This window comes from Bufo gargarizans, chromosome 5 (assembly GCF_014858855.1).
Source record: "Bufo gargarizans isolate SCDJY-AF-19 chromosome 5, ASM1485885v1, whole genome shotgun sequence".
In the NCBI taxonomy this organism is placed as follows: domain Eukaryota; kingdom Metazoa; phylum Chordata; class Amphibia; order Anura; family Bufonidae; genus Bufo; species Bufo gargarizans.
Window position 1 is genome coordinate 186,191,103 of NC_058084.1, and position 21,562 is coordinate 186,212,664.

Below are 21,562 nucleotides of genomic sequence, written 5' to 3' on the forward strand. Positions count from 1 at the left end.
CGTCACGGTGGGAACCAGGCATGTAGAGTTCCTCCGTTCACCTTTTCTGCGTTGCACAAAGACACAGTGGTTGGAACCAAAGATCTCAAATTTGGACGCATCAGACCAAAGCACAGATTTCCACTGGTCTAATGTCCATTCCTTGTAGTCTTTAGCCCAAACAAGTCTCTTCTGCTTGTTGCCTGTCCTTAGCAGTGGTTTCCTAGCAGATATTCTACCATGAAGGCCTGATTCACACAGTCTCCTCTTAACAGTTGTTCTAGAGATGTGTCTGCTGCTAGAACCTGCGATTTCTGAGGCTGGTGACTCGGATGAACTTATCCTCCGCAGCAGAGGTGACTCTTGGTCTTCCTTTCCTGGGGCGGTCCGCATGTGAGCCAGTTTCTTTGTAGCGCTTGATGGTTTTTGTGACTGCACTTGGGGTCACTTTCAAGGTTTTCCCAATTTTTTGGACTGACTGACCTTCATTTCTTAAAGTAATGATGGCCACTCGTTTTTCTTTACTTAGCTGCTTTTTTCTTGCCATAATACAAATTCTAACAGTCTATTCAGTAGGACTATAAGCTGTGTATCCACCTGACTTCTCCACAACGCAACTGATGGTCCCAACCCCATTTATAAGGCAAGAGATCCCACTTATTAAACCTGACTGGGCACACCTGTGAAGTGAAAACCATTTCAGGTGACTACCTCTTGAAGCTCATTAAGAGAATGCCAAGAGTGTGCAAAGCAGTAATCAAAGCAAAAGGTGGCTACTTTTTTGTCATGTATATAATTCCATTTTGATGCCTTCAGTGTGAATCTACAATTTTCATAGTCATGAAAATAAAGAAAACTCTTTGAATGAGAAGGTGTGTCCAAACTTTTGGTCTGTACTGTACATGTTGCATAAAAAATGACATATAATCCATCATGCCATTTTACAGTTCTAGTAACAATCAAGTACTTAAAGGGAATCAGCTCCAAAACACCCCCACAACTAGTGTAGGCGGTAACTCACTTGTAGTCTGTGCTCCCAATAAACCAGCAGTGAAATGAAAATGAGAGGACTCCTGTGATCACTCACATAATGAAGAGGACTCAAACAGGACTCTCAATGCATTTTACTGCTTGTTTATGGGAGCACAGTGTCAGACTACAAGTGAGTATGAAGATTACATAGCCAGACTCCGCACCACCTAAATAATACACTGCTCAACCTAGAATGAGATTCCCTTTAAGAAAATATTTGGAACAATTTCGGGTACTTTCACACTTGCGGCACAGTGATACGGAAAGCAGTTCCGTTGCCAGAACTGCCTGCCAGATCCGGCAATCTGGATGCAAACGGGAAGCATTTGTAGACGGATCCGGATGCGGATCCGTATTACAAATGTATTGCAAGAACGGATCCATTATATATTTTTTTCACATTTTTACGGATCCGGCATTGCATATATTTTGAATGCCGGATACGGCACTAATACATTCCTATGAAAAAAAAAGGCATTCAGGCAAGTGTTCCATTATTTGGGCCAGAGATAAAACGGTAGCATGCTGCGGTATTATCTCCGTCCTGAACAGTCAAAAAGACTGAACTGAAGACATCCTGAACGGATTGCTCTCCATGCAGAATGCATGGGGATAAAACTGATCAGTTCTTTTTCAGTATAGAGCCCCTAGGACAGAACTCTATGCCGGAAAAGAAAAACGCAAGTGTGAAAGTACCCTTACAAAAGCCTTACAGGTGGAAAACAGCACATGTACCTAACCATACACTGGTAATTAACAAAATGGGAATATTAATGATCCATCAAGACAGCTTTACCTGTGCCATTTTCTGAGACATACACACAAAATAATTCAAAACCTGCACAATAGTACATTGTAGTACAGTTATAGCAATACACTTTCCTCTCACATGCCAGCTATTTGCGAATATGGCTTAAGAATCAGCAATATTTCCAGGCTTCGCTGCCATTTCTAAGGTATTGAAGGGAATCCATTGCCAGTTTTCTGCTGCTAGGTTCTAACAGCTCCAGCGCTCACGGCTCTCCCCGCCCCCTGAGACTGACTGAAGTTTTGTTTTTCCATATCATCAGCAGGTGGGCAGAGAAAGCCAGTAGCGCATGATTTTGGAGGCTTGTTCGGCATGCGCTGGAGCTGTTTAGCAAAATGTCTGGGTCAATTAAACAAAGTGACCCAGCATTTTGTTAAGGGGATCTGTCACTAGTTTATGTTGCCCTTAGTTAGGACACCATGAAACTGGTGACAAATTCCCTTTAAGTGCAGATCATCTTTACTCAAATAAACTGGTGCCAGGCAGCCTGTCGATAGTGATCTACCGGTACACTGCAGATGAGTTGCTGGTAGACCGTGGTGAGCACATTTCAGCATTAGGAATAAATGGCCTGCAGGAGAATAGGTTGGGGAAGGCACAAGGAAGCGGAATGTGACTGGGACATATTACTAGTTCTATACTTTAATATCTGGCATAATTGCATTCATTCTGTCTAGCAGAACACCTGCAGTGACGTCCTATGTTCTGCTTTCACAAGTCCCTTAATGCGAGGCTGGGGGAGACTAGACTTATTATGTGTCGTTAAAGCATCGGTGCCAAATCATGTCTGATTATAGAAAAGAGACTGCAAAATCACTGCCATGTCTCAGTCCATTTATATGGAGACAGGAGCAAACTTTACTCTCAACAAAAACATGATTTAACCCATTAAGGAATTTGTTATTCTGCCTTAAAGGGAATCTGTCACCCCAAATTTGTACTATACAGTAATACACGAGTAGTACTGAACATAAGGAGTCCCAGATCACTATTTGATATTTTCCTACACTCCCAGTTCCCCCATTATCAGCACTGAAATACACAGTCAGGCCTGCTGTGCTCACATAATGGAGAGGACTCATGTCCGCGTGCACAGCAGTCCTGACTGTGTATTTCAGTGCCGCTCTGAGCGCTGACAGCAGGAGAACAGGGGGTTGTAATAGGAAAATACAAAATAGTGATGTGGACTCCTGATCTGCAGTACTACTCATATATTACTGAAGTTTATAGTCGAAAATTGTGGTGACCGATTGTCTTGGTTGGTTCATGAAATGCCCAGAAACAGTAACATATTTTGCACGCAAGCATAATCTATTGTGTACAGGAGCCTGAAATCCTACACATCCATAGGACGCAAGAAGGTGGCGGTCACATGACTTCACAAGACCACTTCCATGGGCTGTTTCTGCCTTCTACCATTATGGCACAGGTTCTGAATGGTAATGGATGTGTCCAACGCATGTGGATTCTGGCACCCTCACTTCCAGGTGGACTGAAGTCATCAGTGGCTTTGCAGCTGCTGGGAGGGGATGCATGGTTTTGCTACAATACATTGCCACCAATGACTGTACCACCAATAATTATTAGTGAGCCACAGCACAAGCAATGTCTAGCTCTGTCAATCTAAGGGGAGGGGGAGTGTACTAAGCATCAAGGGGCATGGCAGCAGTGGTGCTCAAAGAGCTATGCTGGCCCCTCTGTGCGCGAACTGCCTCATATGCATAAATATAAAAGTCCACATATCTCTCTCTAGAGGCTCTTTAATACATGGACAACTCGAATCTACCAGAGCGAGCGCCTATAAGGCCGGGAAACAGACAAAGGAAACGGAGCAGCAGGGATAACGAAAGTAGGGCAAAGAACAATTGCAGATAACAGTTCAATCACTCACAATCAGCCATCAGTGGAAAAAGGCTTCTACAGCAGAGAGGTATGCCACTTAAAGGGGTTGTCTAACCTTGCTATTTCCACAAGAGCCAGTTAGGTGCTTCTGTAAGCCACTTGGGGCTGGTGCTTAGTCCCATCTTTTCATGGAAATGGTGAAATGGGACAACCCCTTTAAAAGTTTATTAGTCTACAGATGTATAGCAGTGGTGGGGTTGCAATACAGTTAATTTTGCTTTCAGGGACACCTGACAGCCCTTCTCACTTTCTGATCTTAGGGGTCCATTACACGAGCAAGTTTTCTGTCTGGATGCGATACATATAGTAAACTCATAGCATCCGGACTGAATCTTGACCCATACATTTCAATGTAGTTGTGTACACGTTTTTCATGCATCATCTCTGTGTTGAGGAAAAATCACAGCATGTTTCATATTGATAGTTTTTTCATGCAGCCCTGGCTCCAGAGAAGTGAATAGGGTTTGCGTGAAAAACGCCTCTCACTTTCTTTCTTTCTATAACCTCCTCTCTTGGCCTATCACAACTAACTTCCTGTGCCACACACAAACAGGATAATACACTTGAATTTTTTGTCTTCTTCCGTCACTGCTCAGTCTGAAACTTTAACTTTATCCTTCCCACTTTCTGACCACAATCTTCTTTCATTTACTATTAAGACCTCTCACTCTTCTCACGACAATCCTTAAAGGGGTTGTCCAAGTTATATTTATTGATGACCTATCCCCAGGATAGGTCATCAATATCAGATCGGAGGGGGTCCGACACCCGGCACCCCCTCCGATCAGCTGTTTGAAGAGGAGACTCGTACGGTGTCAGCGCTGCCTCCTCTTCACCGTTTACCTTCTAGCCGTTGCATCTGCAGTGGTGAGCAGGTGTAATTACACCCAAGTCTTCCCATTCATTTCAATAGGAAGGCTTGGGTGTAATTACACCTGCTCACCACTGCAGATGCAACGGCTAGAAGGTAAACAGTGAAGAGGAGGCAGCGCTGACACCGTGCGAGTCTCCTCTTCAAACAGCTGATCGGAGGGGGTGCCGGGTGTCGGACCCCCTCTGATCTGATATTGATGACCTATCCTGAGAAAAACGCGGAGTAGTACAGTACCAGCAAAGTGTATAAGATTACACACATCTCAAGTACACTTCTCAAGCTTTGAGAAAGGTCCTGTCTTGGGTGTCTGATCAAAAATATTTATTCTTATTCTCCTCCTCAAACCGTAGGTGTGTCTTATAGTGTGAGAAATAAACACATATACAGTATATATATATATATATATATATATATATATATCTATATACACAGTACAGACCAAAAGTTTGGACACACCTTCTCATTCAAAGAGTTTTCTTTATTTTCATGACTATGAAAATTGTAGATTCACACTGAAGGCATCAAAACTATGAATTAACACATGTGGAATTATATACATAACAAAAAAGTGTGAAACAACTGAAAATATGTCATATTCTAGGTTCTTCAAAGTAGCCACCTTTTGCTTTGAATACTGCTTTGAACACTCTTGGCATTCTCTTGATAAGCTTCAAGAGGTAGTCACCTGAAATGGTTTTCACTTCACAGGTGTGCCCTGTCAGGTTTAATAAGTGGGATTTCTTGCCTTATAAATGGGGTTGGGCCCACCAGTTGTGTTGTATAGAAGTCAGGTGGATACACAGCTGATAGTCCTACTGAATAGACTGTTAGAATTTGTATTATGGCAAGAAAAAAGCAGTAATCAAAGCAAAAGGTGGCTACTTTGAAGAACCTAGAATATGACATATTTTCAGTTGTTTCACAACTTTTGTTATGTATATAATTCCACATGTGTTAATTCATAGTTTTGATGCCTTCAGTGTGAATCTACAATTTTCATAGTCATGAAAATAAAGAAAACTCTTTGAATTAGAGAGAGAGAGAAATAGAAGGGTATGATTGAAATAGTTAAACTGTGTGTGGTAAGCCTTACTGAGACCTGCTTACTGTATATATATATGTGTGTATATAATATATACTGCATGTATGTAAAGATATATGTGTGAAATAAAAACACTTAAGTCTGACTTTATCCTGTCCATGTCCCTGCTTCAAGTGTCTACCAGGGTGACCCCCCCTACAAAATATATATATCTATATATACAGTATATATAAATATTTTTTTTTTTTTGTGACACAGTGAGGGGTTGGGGTTGTGTCTGGCAAGGCAGGTATTTTCCTCCCAGCATGTGCGGCTGGGCTGGTTTCCAGCCAGGTGAGGTCAAATACTGGACCGAAGTTTAGGTGCCGGACCAGGTTTTGGAGGCGCCTGGCTGTCCATAAATCAGCAGGTGGGCTCAGTGGAAATGCCTCTGTTTTGGGGATCTGAGGTTTTGTGCCGTGCTGGAGGGCTGAGAGCCGCATGCTAGGAAACAGGCCTCCGAAAGCCTGCTGTGGACTACTGGAGGCAGAACTGCCAGCAAGGTGACTTGTGTTATATGAACTTCCCATTGTGTGTAAATTAACACAAAGACTGCAAAGTTACGTGCTATTTTGTGCAATTGCCTCAAGTGTGAATAAACACTGACGTTTTGAGTTAACAACTTGTATTTTGCCTCTGTACTGTGCCCACTTACCCCATCTACCACAATTGATGGAGGATGTGGGCAAGATCAGTGAGGCTGGCGTGAATGCCGAGATTTTTGGTTTCTGCATTTTTCAGGCACGGTTGTGTGTCGCACAACCAGTGTGTCGTACATTAAACCAGCTGTATTACAACCAGTGCCCCATGACAAAATGGAGGCTGTTGTGAAGGCCCTCATGGAGGCTAATCTGCAGCAGTGAGAGACAAACCTGCAGCAACGCAAGGCTAACAAGCAGCAGCAGGAGACTAACCAGCTGCTGCTACAACACGTGATGGCTTTGCAGACAGTAGGAGCAACCCCGAGCGTCCATAATGCCCGGAAAGTAGTCCGTGGCGAGATCCTTAACATGACCCCCGCAAACAACATCGAAACCTACCTGGCGATGCACGAGAAAGTGGCTAACCCGTGACCAGTGGGCTGAGGTCGTCGCTCCATTCCTGGCATCCGATTACCAGCGGGTGTATTTCGACTTGCCAGACGATCAAGCGGCCGACTACCAAAAAGTAAAGGGTGAGATTTTGGCAAGACTGGGGTGAATGTGTTGGTCCGGGCCCAGCGGGTACATCAGTGGGGGTTTAAGCCAGCTGAGCCTGCAAGGACCCAGTATTAGGACTTTCTCCACCTCTTGCAAAAGTAGCTACAGCCTGGTGTGCTGAGTTCCACGCCTATGCTGGATAGACTATTGGCTGATATGTTCTGGAGGGCTCTGCCCTCTCCAGCACTAGATCGGCCAGGTGTCTCCCGGCAACGCCCTAGAAATGGTGGACCTGGTGGAGCACTACGAGGCTACTAAGACTGTTTCAGGGGGTTCTTTTGGGAGGGCGGCAGTCAAACCTCATAAATCTCCATCCCAGATACGGCGACTTGTGCCAACCAAACTCACCCGGGCTGTACCCTCTACGGACCTGGCTCCGATAGTCTGCTGGCGGCGTCAGGAGCCGGGCCATGTAAGAGATGACCCCACCGTGGAACCCATGGATACTAACTATGGCTACCGTCAGTCGCTATATGCAAGGAAGTTGTGTGCAGCAGGTACCCAAAAAACTCTAAACCACCTGTGTCAGGTGGAGGTAGGAGACACTCCAGCAGAGGCTCTGCTGTACTCAGGGAGTCTGGTGTCCCCAGTAAGGGCTCCCCAGGTATGGTCAGCGGAGTATACTGGCTGGAAAGTCTGGGTCATGTGCATCCATGGAGACTTAAAAGACTATCCCACCGCTATGGACCTCATAGGCCCAGTACTGAAGTCCGCCAGAGGGCATCAACACATCTTAGTCATTCTGGAGGCGGTGCCACTGCCACATACCTCGGCCAAACTCATAGCTAAGGAGTTAATGGAGATGTTTTCCCGAGTGGGACTACCTAAAGAGGTTCTGACCATGCAAGGTGATGAGGGAACTCTGTAAGTTGCTGCACACAAAACAACTACGGACGTCCGTTTACCATCCGCAAACAGACGATCTGGTAGAACGGTTTAACCAAACATAAAAAAATATGTTGAAAAAGGTAGTGTCTAAAGATGGGAAGGACTGGGACCTCCTTCTGCCCTATCTCATGTTCGCAGTGCGAGAGGAGGCAGCTCAGAGAGCCCAGAGCCGGGTCTATAATCGGCAGGCTCAGGTCCGGATCTTTAATCCCGGTGATTGGGTTTTGGTTCTGGTGCCGACCGTGGACAGTAAGTTCCTGGCTAGGTGGCAGGGGCCCTACGAGGTACTCGAGAAAATTGGAGATGTAAACTACACTGTACACCAGCCAGGGCAGTGAAAGCCGGAGCAGGTTTACCATCTAAACTTACTCAAACCGTGGAAAGATAGGGAAACCTGTACAGAAGACAGCACGCGTCTGGGTTTTCTAGGAGAAGAGGTACCAGCCTCTCTGTCTGATGCAAGAGAGACGGCTGCCACAGTAAAAATTGCTGATAGTCTCTCCTCTAAACAGACTCAGGAGGCCAGGGAGTTCGTTAGTCGGAACACGGATGTGTTATCGGACCTCCCTGGACACACTTCCGTAATCCAGCATGACACTGTCACTGAGCCTCAGGCAAAAGTCTGATTAAAACCATATTGGGTACCCGAGGCTCGGCGACAAGCCGTATCAGAGCAGATGCAGCTAATGTTGCAGCTAGACGTCACTGAGGAGTCAAAAAGTGAGTGGGCCAGCCCTATAGTATTGACACCCAAGCCGGAAGGGACGTTGTGGTTTTGCAACGACTTTCGAAAACTTAACAAGGTTTCCAAATTCGATGCGTATCCTATGCCCCGGGTGGATGAGCTCATCGAGAGGTTAGAACAAGCCCGGTATTTTTCTGTTTTTGGGCCTCACGAAAGGGTACTGGCAGATGCCCTTAACGGAGGCTGACAAAGAGAAAACTGCCTTCATCACGCATGAGGGGCTGTATCAATATAAGGTCTTACCCTTTGGTCTGCATGATGCCCCCGTCACTTTTTAGCGACTAATGGACATTGTGCTTCGTCCACATCGTCGGTACGCTTCGGCTTACCTGGACGATATCGTCATCCACAGTACCCACTGGGAAAGTCACCTACCCAAAGTGCAGGTTGTAGTGGACTCCCTTCGGAAAGCAGGCCTAACCGCTAACCTAAAAAAATGTGCGATGGGGTTAGAAAAGAATAAGTACCTGGGTTATGTCATTGGGCGCGGAGTCATCAAACCCCAAGTGAACAAAATAGAGGCGATACGGAATTGGCCCCAACCTGTCACCACTAGGCAAAAAAAGTCATTCCTGGGAATAGTGGGCTATTACATGAGATTTATTCCCCACTTTGCTACTCTAGCTGTGCCCTTGACAGGGCTCTTGAAGGGACGAAAATCAGTGATGGTTCGCTGGGATGATTGGGTGGAAGAGGCTTTTGCTGCTTTGAAATTGGCCCTGTGTGGGTCACTGGTTTTGGTGACGCCCAACTTCAAGAGGGAGTTTGTGGTACAAATGGGTGCCTCCAAAATAGGCCTCGGTGCTGTACTGTCTCTCAGGAAGTCAACGGGGAGGAGCATCCCATTGTTTTCCTAAGCCGCAAGCTCACTTCAGTCGAAACCAGGTACAGTATAGTGGAGAGAGAGAGTGCCTGGCTATCAAGTGGGCACTCGAGTCTCTCCGTTGCCATTTGTTGGGGAGAAAGTTCCGCCTGGTGACCGACCACTCCCCTCTCAAGTGGATGAGCCAAGCCAAAGACAGGAATGCCTGTCACACCAGATGGTTTTTTGTCTTTGCAGAGCTTTAAGTTCTCGGTAGAACACACAGCAGGCCGTTTGCAGGACAATGCGGATGCCCTGTCCTGGGTGCATTGTCTGGCATGTGTCCACCCTCTCAGGGTTGAACAAAGAGGGGGGGGGTATGTGACACAGTGAGGGGTTGTGTCTGGCAAGGCAGGTATTTTCCTCCCAGCATGCATGTGATGTCAGATACTGGACCGAAGTTTAGGTGCCCGTCCGGGTTTTGGCAGCACCTGGCTGTCCTTAAATAGGCAGCTGGGCTCAGCAGAGATGTCTCTGTTTTTGGGATCTGAGGCTTTGTGCCGTGCTAGAGGGCTGAGAGCCGCATGCTGGGGAAACAGGCCCCCTAAAGCCTGCTGTGGACTACTGGAGGCAGAACTGCCAGCAGAGTGACCTGTGTTACAAGAACTTTCCATTGTGTGTGAATTAACACCAAGACTGCAAATTACATGCTGTTTTGTGCAATTGCCTCAAGTGTGAATAAACATTGAATTAAGAACTTGGATTTTGCCTCTGTACTGCGCCGCTTACCAGAGCGAAACCCCACAATATATACTGCATGTATGTAAAGATGTAGTGGTATATGTGATTTTTACTAGGTCTGGCAAGATAACTAGATGTACAGTATATGAGCAAACAATAAAAAATAGGGTTACTGCTAATACTGTAGATAAGTCAGAATAACACAAATTATCCAGGTTAGTCTGACAGCAGCATATGGACGCATACGCTGATAAGTCTATCTCCACTCACCATGTGTGACAGGGAGCAATTCTGCTGGTAAGCACCTAATGTAACGAGAGCTGGTGACAAGAGAATTCTCTTTGTACCGACAAGATGTTCCAGTCTGCAAGCTCCTGAGAGGAGACAATAAGCGGATTTTGCTTGGTGTTGCTGTCACATCACATAAATAACACAAGCACCATAAAGATATATTGGCACTGTGTGAGCACAGGGACGATACTGATATCTTACAGCGCAGGGAGAACAATGTGTTTGCCAGAGGTACTCAGAAACATTTTCTTTGTCCTAGAAGCTTACAGATCTATTGTAAGCGCTGACATTTCTAGTGGACAATGGTGACAGCTTCTGTACACTGTGTAACAATGTGCAGATTTTTAAAGGAAAACGCAATTCGGATGTTCTAACCCATTCGATTACAAAACATAATAGCTGGATAATTAAATACGCTAATGGCGTTAGAAAGAAAAATGGCACAGAATGATAGTGTCCTTGATTACTATCCATTCAGAATGCATTAGGATAAAACTGATCAGTTCTTTTCAGGATTTGAGCCCCTAGGATGGAACTCAGCGCCGGAAAAGAAAAACGCTAGTGTGAAAGTACCCTTAATAAAAGAAGATAAGTTGTCAGTCTAGAGGGGTGATGAAAACTGCCGTGATGGGCATGCAGTGATATTGTATAAAAATTACTAAAGCTGGTCCGACACATTAGATGAATGTCGGCTAATTTCAGGGGAACCGGCAGGATCTAATGAGTATCGCAGTGACCGGACCCTCCCCCAGAAGCTGATGTTGGGGTAAAGAATGGTCAGGCATGTTGGTTCTTTTTTTTCCTCACCAATGGTGTCTGGGGGCATCTTACTTTGCACCTATTGACCGAGAAGCCCAGCATGTACCGGTATGTGCGAGAAGGTAGGACTAGTTGACTGAAAAGTGAATGGCAAGACTGAACCTTGTATGTAAATGCTGAGCTAAAAAAAAGACTGAGATAATAAGGCCTGCAAACAATTCAAAGGACTGTGTCTAAATATGATTAATATAAAAGGGTATTCCAGGACGATGAAAAGTAATCCAACCTAAATAAAGAAGCATATACATCTATGTCTGTATTCAAGCGCATTCATTTTTGTTTTTCCAATCTCATTTTCCTATGGTCTCACTGCTAGCCTGAACTTCAGTAGTTTTCTGCAGTGCTCCCCATCTGTCTGTGGCAACACTTCGCAGTCCATGTGGTGTCAAGGGGTTCGGTTTAACTGATGCTCAGTACTAAAACCAGCCCCTAGATGAATTCAGCTATGTTCCTGCTGGGATGGATATCAACATAGCATGAGGGTAGGATGGAGAAGAGAAAGGGAGACCTCCAGCAGAACCTTTTCTCTAAACATCTATAGTGGGGGACAAGTCCCCAAACAATGTTCACATCTTATTTGACCCTCCTATGCTGTAAGAATGGTATGAGCAAATGACTTTGCTTTTAACAAAACATGGTTTCAAAATGGACAACATCTTTCGATATAGGACTGTATGCATTCATTTCCTCACCTAGAGTCTGGAGTGCCACCTTACTTGCCCATGATTTCTGCACGGCACAGCAATGCCTTTTTTCTCATTGGGCTTCTCTGAGACTTCTATGGCTTTTCCTCTCTCTTTCCCATCTGCCTTCTGTTTTCTTTGAATCCCGTCATCCAACGGCTCATGTGTAGTTCTTATCTTTGATCTCCTGACCTCATAAACATTCATTCAAACTTATAAGAATGTGGCTTAAATAAGTGTTTGAGGTAAGGAGATCAGAGATAAGAACTACACATGAGCTGCCAGATGACAGGATTCAAAGAAAACACAAAGTAATAGCTTGAAAAAAGACTGATTATTTAACTCTTTTATCTCAGAAACGCCTGAACATTTTTAATGAAGACCAATTGAAAAAATTATTTGTAGCCCAAAAGAAATAAAATGCAAAAATAAAAAGGTGTACATAGACTTTAACTACAAAACATTTTTATGTTATTATTTTTTTGCCATGTCCTGTCTGCCTCATTGTAATGACCAACAAAAACTTTGAATAGTAACAATGTACTTGTATTCTATACACTGTATAAACTGTAATATGGCGGTCAAAGGTGAACATATGTGTAAAATTATACTCCATCACAAGTGCAGAAACTATTTGGAACACCTTAACGGGCATAGAAGTATATTCAATCATATAAGAAATCTAGAGTAGAGCTCTACCAGAAAGTAGGTTTACAGGTAGCAATTTTTTGCTATGGCTTGTAAAGGTGTAAACTGTAGGGGTGAATGGTAATAATACTAAGAGCCAATCAATATCTGACCTGTGCTCACCATGATGGCTACGGTATTAAACTGTAAATGGAAAGAGACTGAACATTTTGCCGAAATGGGAACTTGTATCATAGCAAAATAACACAGACAGACATCCAGATAATTAAGCATCAGGACGCCAGCTTGATGACGGGGAACCTTACCGTGTAACCCCATCCTAGGCAGCTGGAAATGACAAGGGCCAGTATGACTGCAAACAATTTGCTCTTAGTTGCTAAGCAGTCTAAAAACTTATGATTCATGCACACCCTGGAGGATTCGATGATTAGATTATTTAGGAATAACCCAATTAGCTTCATTACATTATTTAGAAAACAAAAGCCATTTAGTCTAGGGCCAAATGTTTAAAGGAAATCCATGAGCTCTTTGTGTGGGTTGTTTAAAGTTAATGTGTGCCTAAACTTTAGAGCAGCCAAACAGGACAGATATCTCGGGGGCAGGGGGCAAACATTTAAGGGTTGTATTACATTGGCCGAGGGTCGGCCAGATGATTACTGAAAAGCATTCGTAGGAACGCTCATTAGCAGTCACCTGCCTGTGTAAAAGTGCCGCTGATTACCCCATGAACAAGCAAATGCACATTGGGTAATGGGTAATTACATCTTAAATGCGGTCACAAAAATCATCAGATCGTGCTGTCTAAACACGCCAATCAGTATGGGGACCAGTGATGGCATTTAGTGATTGCTTGCCCCCAAGCTGAGGAGGAGATCACTGCATGTAATTGCAGCAGTCTCTTTCACTGACGAGCAGGCGATTGTTGCTTACTGCCAGTCTAATACAGCCCTGAGATATAGTTTACAGATCTGCAGGCTTGTTTCAGGGCGTCAGCTAATAAGGCTGTGGCATGGTATATGCTGATGAACTCTATCCATAGAGAGAGAAAGAATTACCGTAAATAGGAGTAATATTTGTTACAAGGCACCCATTTAGCTTTGTCTGTTTATGTCTTAAAGGGGTTATCCAAGTTCTATAATGCCCCCCCATATGCCCAGGCCCCTCACAGAGATTGTACTTACACCACTCCCCGGCACCCACGTTGCTTCTGAAGCCTACACAGCCACTGCTGCATCTCCCCGTCACGTGTATGAAAACATCCAGCATCGGGGGGGTCAGCCAATAGCAGGCCACAATCGGTACAAGCCTCACTAGCGTCACCCGCAAGGCTAGGGAGGCTCATTCCCGCCCACGCGGCAGGGTGATGCTGCAGTGGCCTTGGGGGTGTTAGAAGTGACGCGGGTGCCGGGAAGCCAGGTAAATACAACCTCTGTGAAGGTCCTGAGGCATTTTAGGGGTTGGATGACCCCTTTAATGTTTTCTTTATCTTTAAGGGATCAGAGGTTTATGAAGGACACAATCTGTGTCTCTCCTGCTCTTCTCAATATAAAAGCCACTACTGATTGTGTAAGGGGAAAACACAATCCCCACATGCACACCACCATTTTATTTGTTCCTTCTATAGTAATGTCCTATCCTTGTCCGCAAAATCGATGAGACACGGACATACGGATGTTGTCTGCAATTTTTGCGGCCCCATTGAAATGAATGAGTCTGCATCCAATCCACAAAAAATGTGGCCAAATGTGGATGACAGATTCCCGTTAAGTTAAAAATAAATGTAAAATTTACTTTTTTGTTTTCACTTACAGGGTTAGTCCTGTCCTAAGTGCACAGGAGCTAAAAATAAGTCCTCAGCCCCATAGAAAAAAAGTTATTGGGGTCAAAATATGGCGATGTGAAGAAAAAATAACATTTTTCCAAAATTTAATTTTTTTAAGTAATAAAACAGAAGAAAAACAATATAAATGTGGCATCGCTATAATCTAACTGTCCCACAGAATGAAAGTAACAGATCATTTACCGCATAGGGAACATGGAAAAAAGCCATAAAATGACATTGAAAATGCTTTTTTTTCCCAATTCCACCACATTTGGATTTTTTCCAGCTTCTCACTACATCGTATGCAATATAAAATGGTGCCAATAGAAAGTACAACTTGTCCCACAAAAAACAAGCCCTCACACTGCTATGTGAATGGAAAAAAAAAAAGTTATGGCTCCTGGAAGGCTGGGCAAGGATTAAAAAACGAAAACGGAAAAACTGAAAATTGCCCTGTCCTTAAAGGGAATCTGTCACTTGCTTTTACCATTTTAAGCTGGCACCATCGCCATGTTCACTAAAGTACCTTATTTCCAGCAGTCTTCTTTTTATTTCATTTCATTTTGTAGTTTTGATATAAAAGCGCTTTTTATGTTGTGCTAATGAGGCTCAAAGGTGCCCAGAGGGGCGTTTTTTTCACTCTCCGGTGCCCAGTGACGCCCCCCTGCAGTGCCCAAGAACGCCTCCTGATCCTCAAATAACCTCCCACAGCCCGGCAAACGGTTCCGCCCCCTCCCCACGTCATAGTCTACCTTATAGAAATGTCCTGTCCTTCTTCCTGTCTGCGGCCAGAAAACTTGCGCAGGCACAGTACCGCCTGCGGCCTGCGCGATCATCAACCTCCTGAGGGCAACAGCGTGGCGCATGCCCAGTGAGACTTTTGAGGCTGTTGCCCTCAGAAGGTTGATGATCGCGCAGGCCGCAGGCGGTACTGCGCATGAGCAAGTTTTCTGGCCGCAGACAGGAAGGACGGGGCATTTCTAAAAGGTAGACTATGACGTGGGGAGGGGGCGGAACCGTTTGCCGGGCTGTGGGAGGTTATTTGAGGATCAGGAGGCGTTCTTGGGCACTGCAGGGGGGCGTCACTGGGAAACCGGAGAGTGAAAAAAACGCCCCTCTGGGCACCTTTGAGCCTCATTAGCATAACATAAAAAGCGCTTTTATATCAAAACTACAAAACGAAATGAAGTAAAAAGAAGACTGCTGGAAATAAGGTACTTTAGTGAACATGGCGATGGTGCCAGCTTAAAATGGTAAAAGCAGGTGACAGATTCCCTTTAAGGGATTAGGGAGTCATGGATGTTTGTATCAGGCAACTGCTTGAAAATACATCTTTAATCTTCATTCAGTTGTTAGGTTTTCACTGGATGTGAAACGCTTGAAATCAGTTGAACAGTTTATATCAGATGCTAGTAACATGTTAAAGGGTTTCCCAGGAATTTAATACTGATGACCTATCCTCAGGACAGGTCATCGTATTTGATCGTTGATTGTCCGACAGCCCGGACCCGTTCCGATCAGCTGTTTGAGAAGGCAGAGGCAGTCCTATTAGCGCCATGGCCTTCTTGCAGCTTACCAAGCACAGCGCCATATGCTGCATAGTGGCTGTGCTTGGTATCGCGCTCAGCCCCATTCACTTCAATGGGTCTGAGCTTGGTACCAAGCAAAGACGGTATACAATCTGCTTATAATTTCTCATATCTAAGATGGGAAGGACATCAAACACAAAAATACTATTTTGCAGTGAATGTTTCAGAAAACAAAGTTTTTCACAATATAAAAGGCAAGAAAATTTCACCTGTTAAATACAAATTCACTTACCCTATCCCAGCTGAATGATAGGCCAATTCTTTCTAACTGCTGCCGCATGTGTTCAATATTGCTGCAAGGTAGAAATGCAGAACAATTAGTGCAAATAGCTGCCTGTCTGAACAGTGTGTTTGTGATGTGTCAGTGATGACACTCGCCGACTACTCCAATTGACTACTGCAGCCAATTACTGGCCTTAGCCGTCACGTGAACGGCGGGAGATTGAGCGAGTCAGTACGGATGTTTTCTTTGTTCGTTTTATAACATTCCTAGCCTTCACACTTTTTGGGGATTACAGAAAGTCCCTCTATAGTGTAACTTCTGCAATTGCCACACAGACAAAATAAATGTATTATAACCCCCCTTTGATTCGCAGTACATAGTACAGGGTAAGGGCTCATGCACACGACCGCAAAACACGGATCCGCAAAAAATAGGGATGACGTCCGTGTCCAATCCGTATTTTGCGGAACGGAACAGCTGGCCCCTAACAGAACTGTCCTATCCTTGTCAGTAATGTGGACAATAATAGGACATGTTCTATTGTTTTGCGGAACGGACATACGGAAACGGAATACACACAGAGTAACTTCTGTTTTTTTGCTTTCCGTTTCCATATGTCCATTCCGCAGAAAAAACGGAATGGACATGGAAAGAATATAGGTTCGTGTGCATGAACCCTTATGCAGCACAGCCTACTACCACTGCCTAGTGCCACTTAAAAAGACACCCTAGTGAGTACCAATTGCTTTATAGGACATGAATAATACAAGGACGACTTTTTAAAAATGTTGCTTCTAAATTTAGGAAAGAAAATTTGTTCAGCCAAACCACTATCTGCTGACTCCTTTTATGCCTATCAGTTAAAGTTTATTTACTCGTCACATTTTGGTTTTTTTTCATAATTTTTCCAAAATTGTGTCAAAACATACAGGGTTTTTTACTATGACATAACTGCAATGTATGAATGCATCCTTATTTCCCAACTGAGAAATATCTTGTGTGTGTGTCTAGCTTTAGACGTCATCTGCCCTTTTGATGGACTCCCTAATGGAGAAGAACAATGGGAATCTCCATTTTTACATGTGTTTATAAGCCCAGGTTCACGTTTGGGTTGTGAACTCCGGCACTGTAATCCGGTCACTGAATCTGGCGTACATACTGGCTTAATTTTGCTAATCTGACATGTCATGTGTGCTAAAAATTTTGAAATACATTTATTTATCCAAGCCTTTCTGAGATTGTTTTCTCGTGACATCTCGTACTTAACGGGTTCTCCAGGAATTAAGAAAATGAAAATATGCAAATATTACTTTTTCATATTTTCCCAAATATCTTTCATTAGTTATGACGGCTCGTTTTGTTTGGGGAGCAATCATTAGGAGAAATAAAATGGCCGCCGTACTATCAGTACACACAAAACCTGTCTTAATCATATAGCAGGACACAGACACATCCCCTTGAGCTTGTTTGGAGGTTCTAGCAGGGGAGCGCAGCTACTCGTATGACCTAAGATCAGTGCTTTATCTACCGGGGACAGCCATCCTCTTCGACCGAGCGCGCAGCTTCGGGAGGGATGCACATGGAGCGGTAAAGGAGGAAGGGGAGCCCCGCCTAGCCAGCCAGATCAGCCGAATCAACCCTAGCGATCAATGGGGTGACAGATGTCGCAGCCAGATCGCCCACACAGCCACATCCCTAACTCCTCTCTGTACGTTATGTCTCCTGAACTTGTTCCTACAGAGATTCAGCTGAAGATCATATTAAACTGTATTTAGGATCATAATAACTGACAAGCAGAGCAGAGAGGAGGAGGAGGCAGCTCTTTAGGTCAGGGTTCTCAAGTAACTTGTCCTCCTGTGTGATTAGGACAGGTTTTGTGTGGACTAGTAAGATGGCGGCCATTTTATTTATCCTAATGACTGCTCCCTGGACAAAACAAGCTAACTAATGAGAGATATTATATTTATAATTAAGCAATAATTACGTATTTTCATTTTCTTAATTTCCGGAGAACCCCTTTAATGTTAGGGGTAAATTTGGGTCAATAAGTTTTATCTTACAGAAAATTTGGAAAAAAATTACATTTTCTAAATTTGAATTTCTATGCATTAAAGTCAGATAGTGATACCTCATTAGATAGTTTTTACGTAAGATTCCCCCTATGTCTACTTTATGTTGGCATCATTTTGAAAATCATATTTTATATTTTTAGGACGTTAGAAGGCTTAGAATTGAACAAGCAATTTTTCAAATTATTTATAAAATTTTCAAAACCAACTTTTTCAAGGACCAATTCAGCTGTGAAGTCAGTTTGAGGTCTTTACATAATAGAAACCACAAATAAATGACCCCATTTTAGAAACTACACCCCTAAAATTACTTAAAACTCTTTTTACAAACTTTGCTAACCCTTTAGCACAAGAATTAAAGCAAAATGGAGGTAAAATTTTAAATTTTCAGTTTTTGTGCAGATTTTTAATTTGAATCCAATTTTTTCCATAACACAGCAAGGGTTAACAGCAAAACAAACCTCAATATTTATTACCCTGATTCTGCACTTTACAGAAACACCCCATTTATGTTTGTAAACAGCTGTGTAGACACACAGCAGGGTGTATAAGGAAAGGAGCAACATATGATTTTTGGAGAGCAGATTTGCTGGAATGGCTTTTGAGTGTGGTGTCCTATTTGAAGGCACAATAAGGCACCCCTACAGTAGAAAACCTCCAAAGGTGACTCCATTTTGGAAACTACACCCCTCAAATAACCTAATTGAGGGGTTTACTGACCACTTTTACCTCAGAGGCGTTTCATAATATTTAGAGACACATGGCTGTGAAAATCACCAAAAAGCCCAAATTTTTCACTTTAACAAGGGATAACAGGAGTAAATACACCCCATAATTTTTACCTATATTCTCCTGAATACGGCAACACACCATATGTGGTTGTAAACTGCTGTATGAGCAGATGGCAGAATTCAAAAGGAAAGGAGCGGGATCTGCATTTTCTAACATTAAATTTGCTAAAATAGTTTTTAAGGGTCATAACTTTTAATTTTTTTTTGTTGACTGAACTGTGTGGGGGCTAATTTTTTGCAGAGTGAGCTTTAGTTTTTAATAGTACAATTTTTTGGGGGTACCTTATGATTTTTTTGATAAAAGAAATTATGAAGTGAAGTGGCTAATATTGCAATCCTGCCAGTGTTTTTTTTGTATTTTTAGTTTTTATGGGGTTCTCCATGTTGTATACTTGATAAGATGGCTGTATTCTGTGGGTTGATATGGTTCTGGCGATACCAAATTTAAATTGTTTTATTCATGTTCTACCACTTTTATATCATAAAATGACTTTTTACTAAACTTTTTTTATTTTTTTTGCATCACCAAATCGAAGACCCATAACTTTCTGATCAATGTAGCTGCTTGTTTTTTTGCAGGACAGGCTGTCATTTTTATTGGTACAATTTTGGGGTCTACATGGCTTTTGGAGTGCTTTTTATAAAAAAAAATTTGTAGGTGAAGCGAGCAAAAATTGCATTTCTGTCAGTGTTTTTTTATTTTTATTTTTTATGGGGTTCTCCATGTGGTATATTTGATATGATCATTTTATTCAGTGGGCTGATACAGTTATGGCGACAATAAAATTGTATCATTTTCTACCACTTTTAAATCATAAAATCACTTTTTATTAAACTTTTTTTGCATCACCAAAATCTAAGACCCATAATTTTTTTATTTTTCCATCAACATACACTGAACAAAAATATAAACCCAACACTTTCAGTTTTGCTCCCATTTTGCATGAGCTGAACTCAAAGATCTGAAACATTTTGTAAATACACAAAAGACCCATTAAGCTCAAATATTGTTCACAAATCTAAGGCCTCTTTCACACTACCGTATGGCTATTTCAGTGTTTTGCGTTGTTTTTCACGGATCCGTTCCGTTTTTTTGTTTCCGTTGTGTTTCCATTTTTCCGTATGGCATACGTACAGTATACAGTAATTACATCGAAAAAATTGGGCTGGGCATAACATTTTCAATAGATGGTTCCGCAAAAACGGAACGGATACTGAAGACATACGGATGCATTTCCGTATGCGTTCCGTTGTTTTTTGCAGACCCATTGACTTGAATGGAGCCACGGAACGTGATTTGCGGGCAATAATAGGACATACGGAAACAGAATGCATACAGAGTGCATTCCATTTTTTTTGTGGAACCATTGAAATGAATGGTTCCGTATACGGACCGTATACAGAACGCAAAAAATGGCCCGCAAAACGAAAAAAAACTGTGGTGGAGAGCTGTTTTTTTGCCTCACCTCCCAAAAATATTTAATAAAAAGTGATCAAAAAGTCATATGCATCTAAAAAATGATACCAATAAAAACTACAGCTCATCCCGCTAAAAATAAGCCCTCACAACTACGCTGAACAAAAATATAAATGCAACACTTTCGGTTTTGCTCCCATTTAGCATAAGCTGAACTCAAAAATCTAAAACATTTTGTATGTACACAAAAGACCTATTACTCTCAAATATTGTTCACAAATCTGTCTAAATCTGTGTTAGTGAGCACTTCTCCTTTGCCGAGATAATCCACCCCACCTCACAGGTGTGGCATATCAAGGTGCTGATTAGACAGCATGAATATTGCACAGGTGTGCCTTAGACTGCCCACAGGCCACTCTGAAACGTGCACAGTTTTGCCTTACTGGGGGGGGGGGGGGTCAGAAAACCATTCAGTATCTGGTGTGGCCACCATTTGCCTCATGCATTGCAACACATCTCCGTTGCATAGAGTTGATCAGGTTATTGATTGTGGCCTGTGGAATGTTGGTCCACTCCTCTTCAATAGTTGTGCTAAGTTGCTGAATATTGGCAGGAACTGGAACACGCTGTCATATACGCCGATCCAGACCATCCCAAACATGCTCATCTTCCAAGAATTGTGTACAGATCTTTGCAATATAGGGGCCATGCATTATCATGCTGCAACATGAGGTGATGGTCGTGGATGAATGGCACAAAAATGGGCCTCAGGATCTCGTCACAGTATCTCTTTGCATTCAAAATGCCATCAATAAAATACACCTATGTTTATTGTTCATAACATACGCCTGCCCATACCATAACCCCACCCGCACCATGGGCCACTCGATCAAACGTTGACGTAAGCAAACCGCTCACCCCCAGGACTGCCGAATTCTCTGAAACACCTTTGGAGACGGCTTATGGTAGAGAAATGAACATTCATTGCACGTGCAACAGGTCTGGTAGACATTCCTGCAGTCAGCATGCCAATTGCACGCTCCCTCAAACGTTGCGACATCTGTGGCATTGTGCTGTGTGATCAAACTCCACATTTCAGAGTAGCCTTTTATTGTGGGCCGTCTAAGGCACACCTGTGCAATATTCATGCTGTCTAATC

The 21,562-nt window shown here is 43.2% G+C and overlaps 1 protein-coding gene across 1 annotated transcript in view; it reads right to left on the reverse strand.

The window, feature by feature from the left end:
- Positions 1-21,562, reverse strand: part of LARS2 (leucyl-tRNA synthetase 2, mitochondrial) — a 185,240-nt gene that overhangs the window by 112,704 nt on the left and 50,974 nt on the right. The window contains exon 5 of the mRNA XM_044293661.1: positions 16,136-16,196. Coding sequence (XP_044149596.1) covers positions 16,136-16,196 — 61 coding nt within the window. The remainder of the gene's footprint in view (positions 1-16,135; positions 16,197-21,562) is intronic.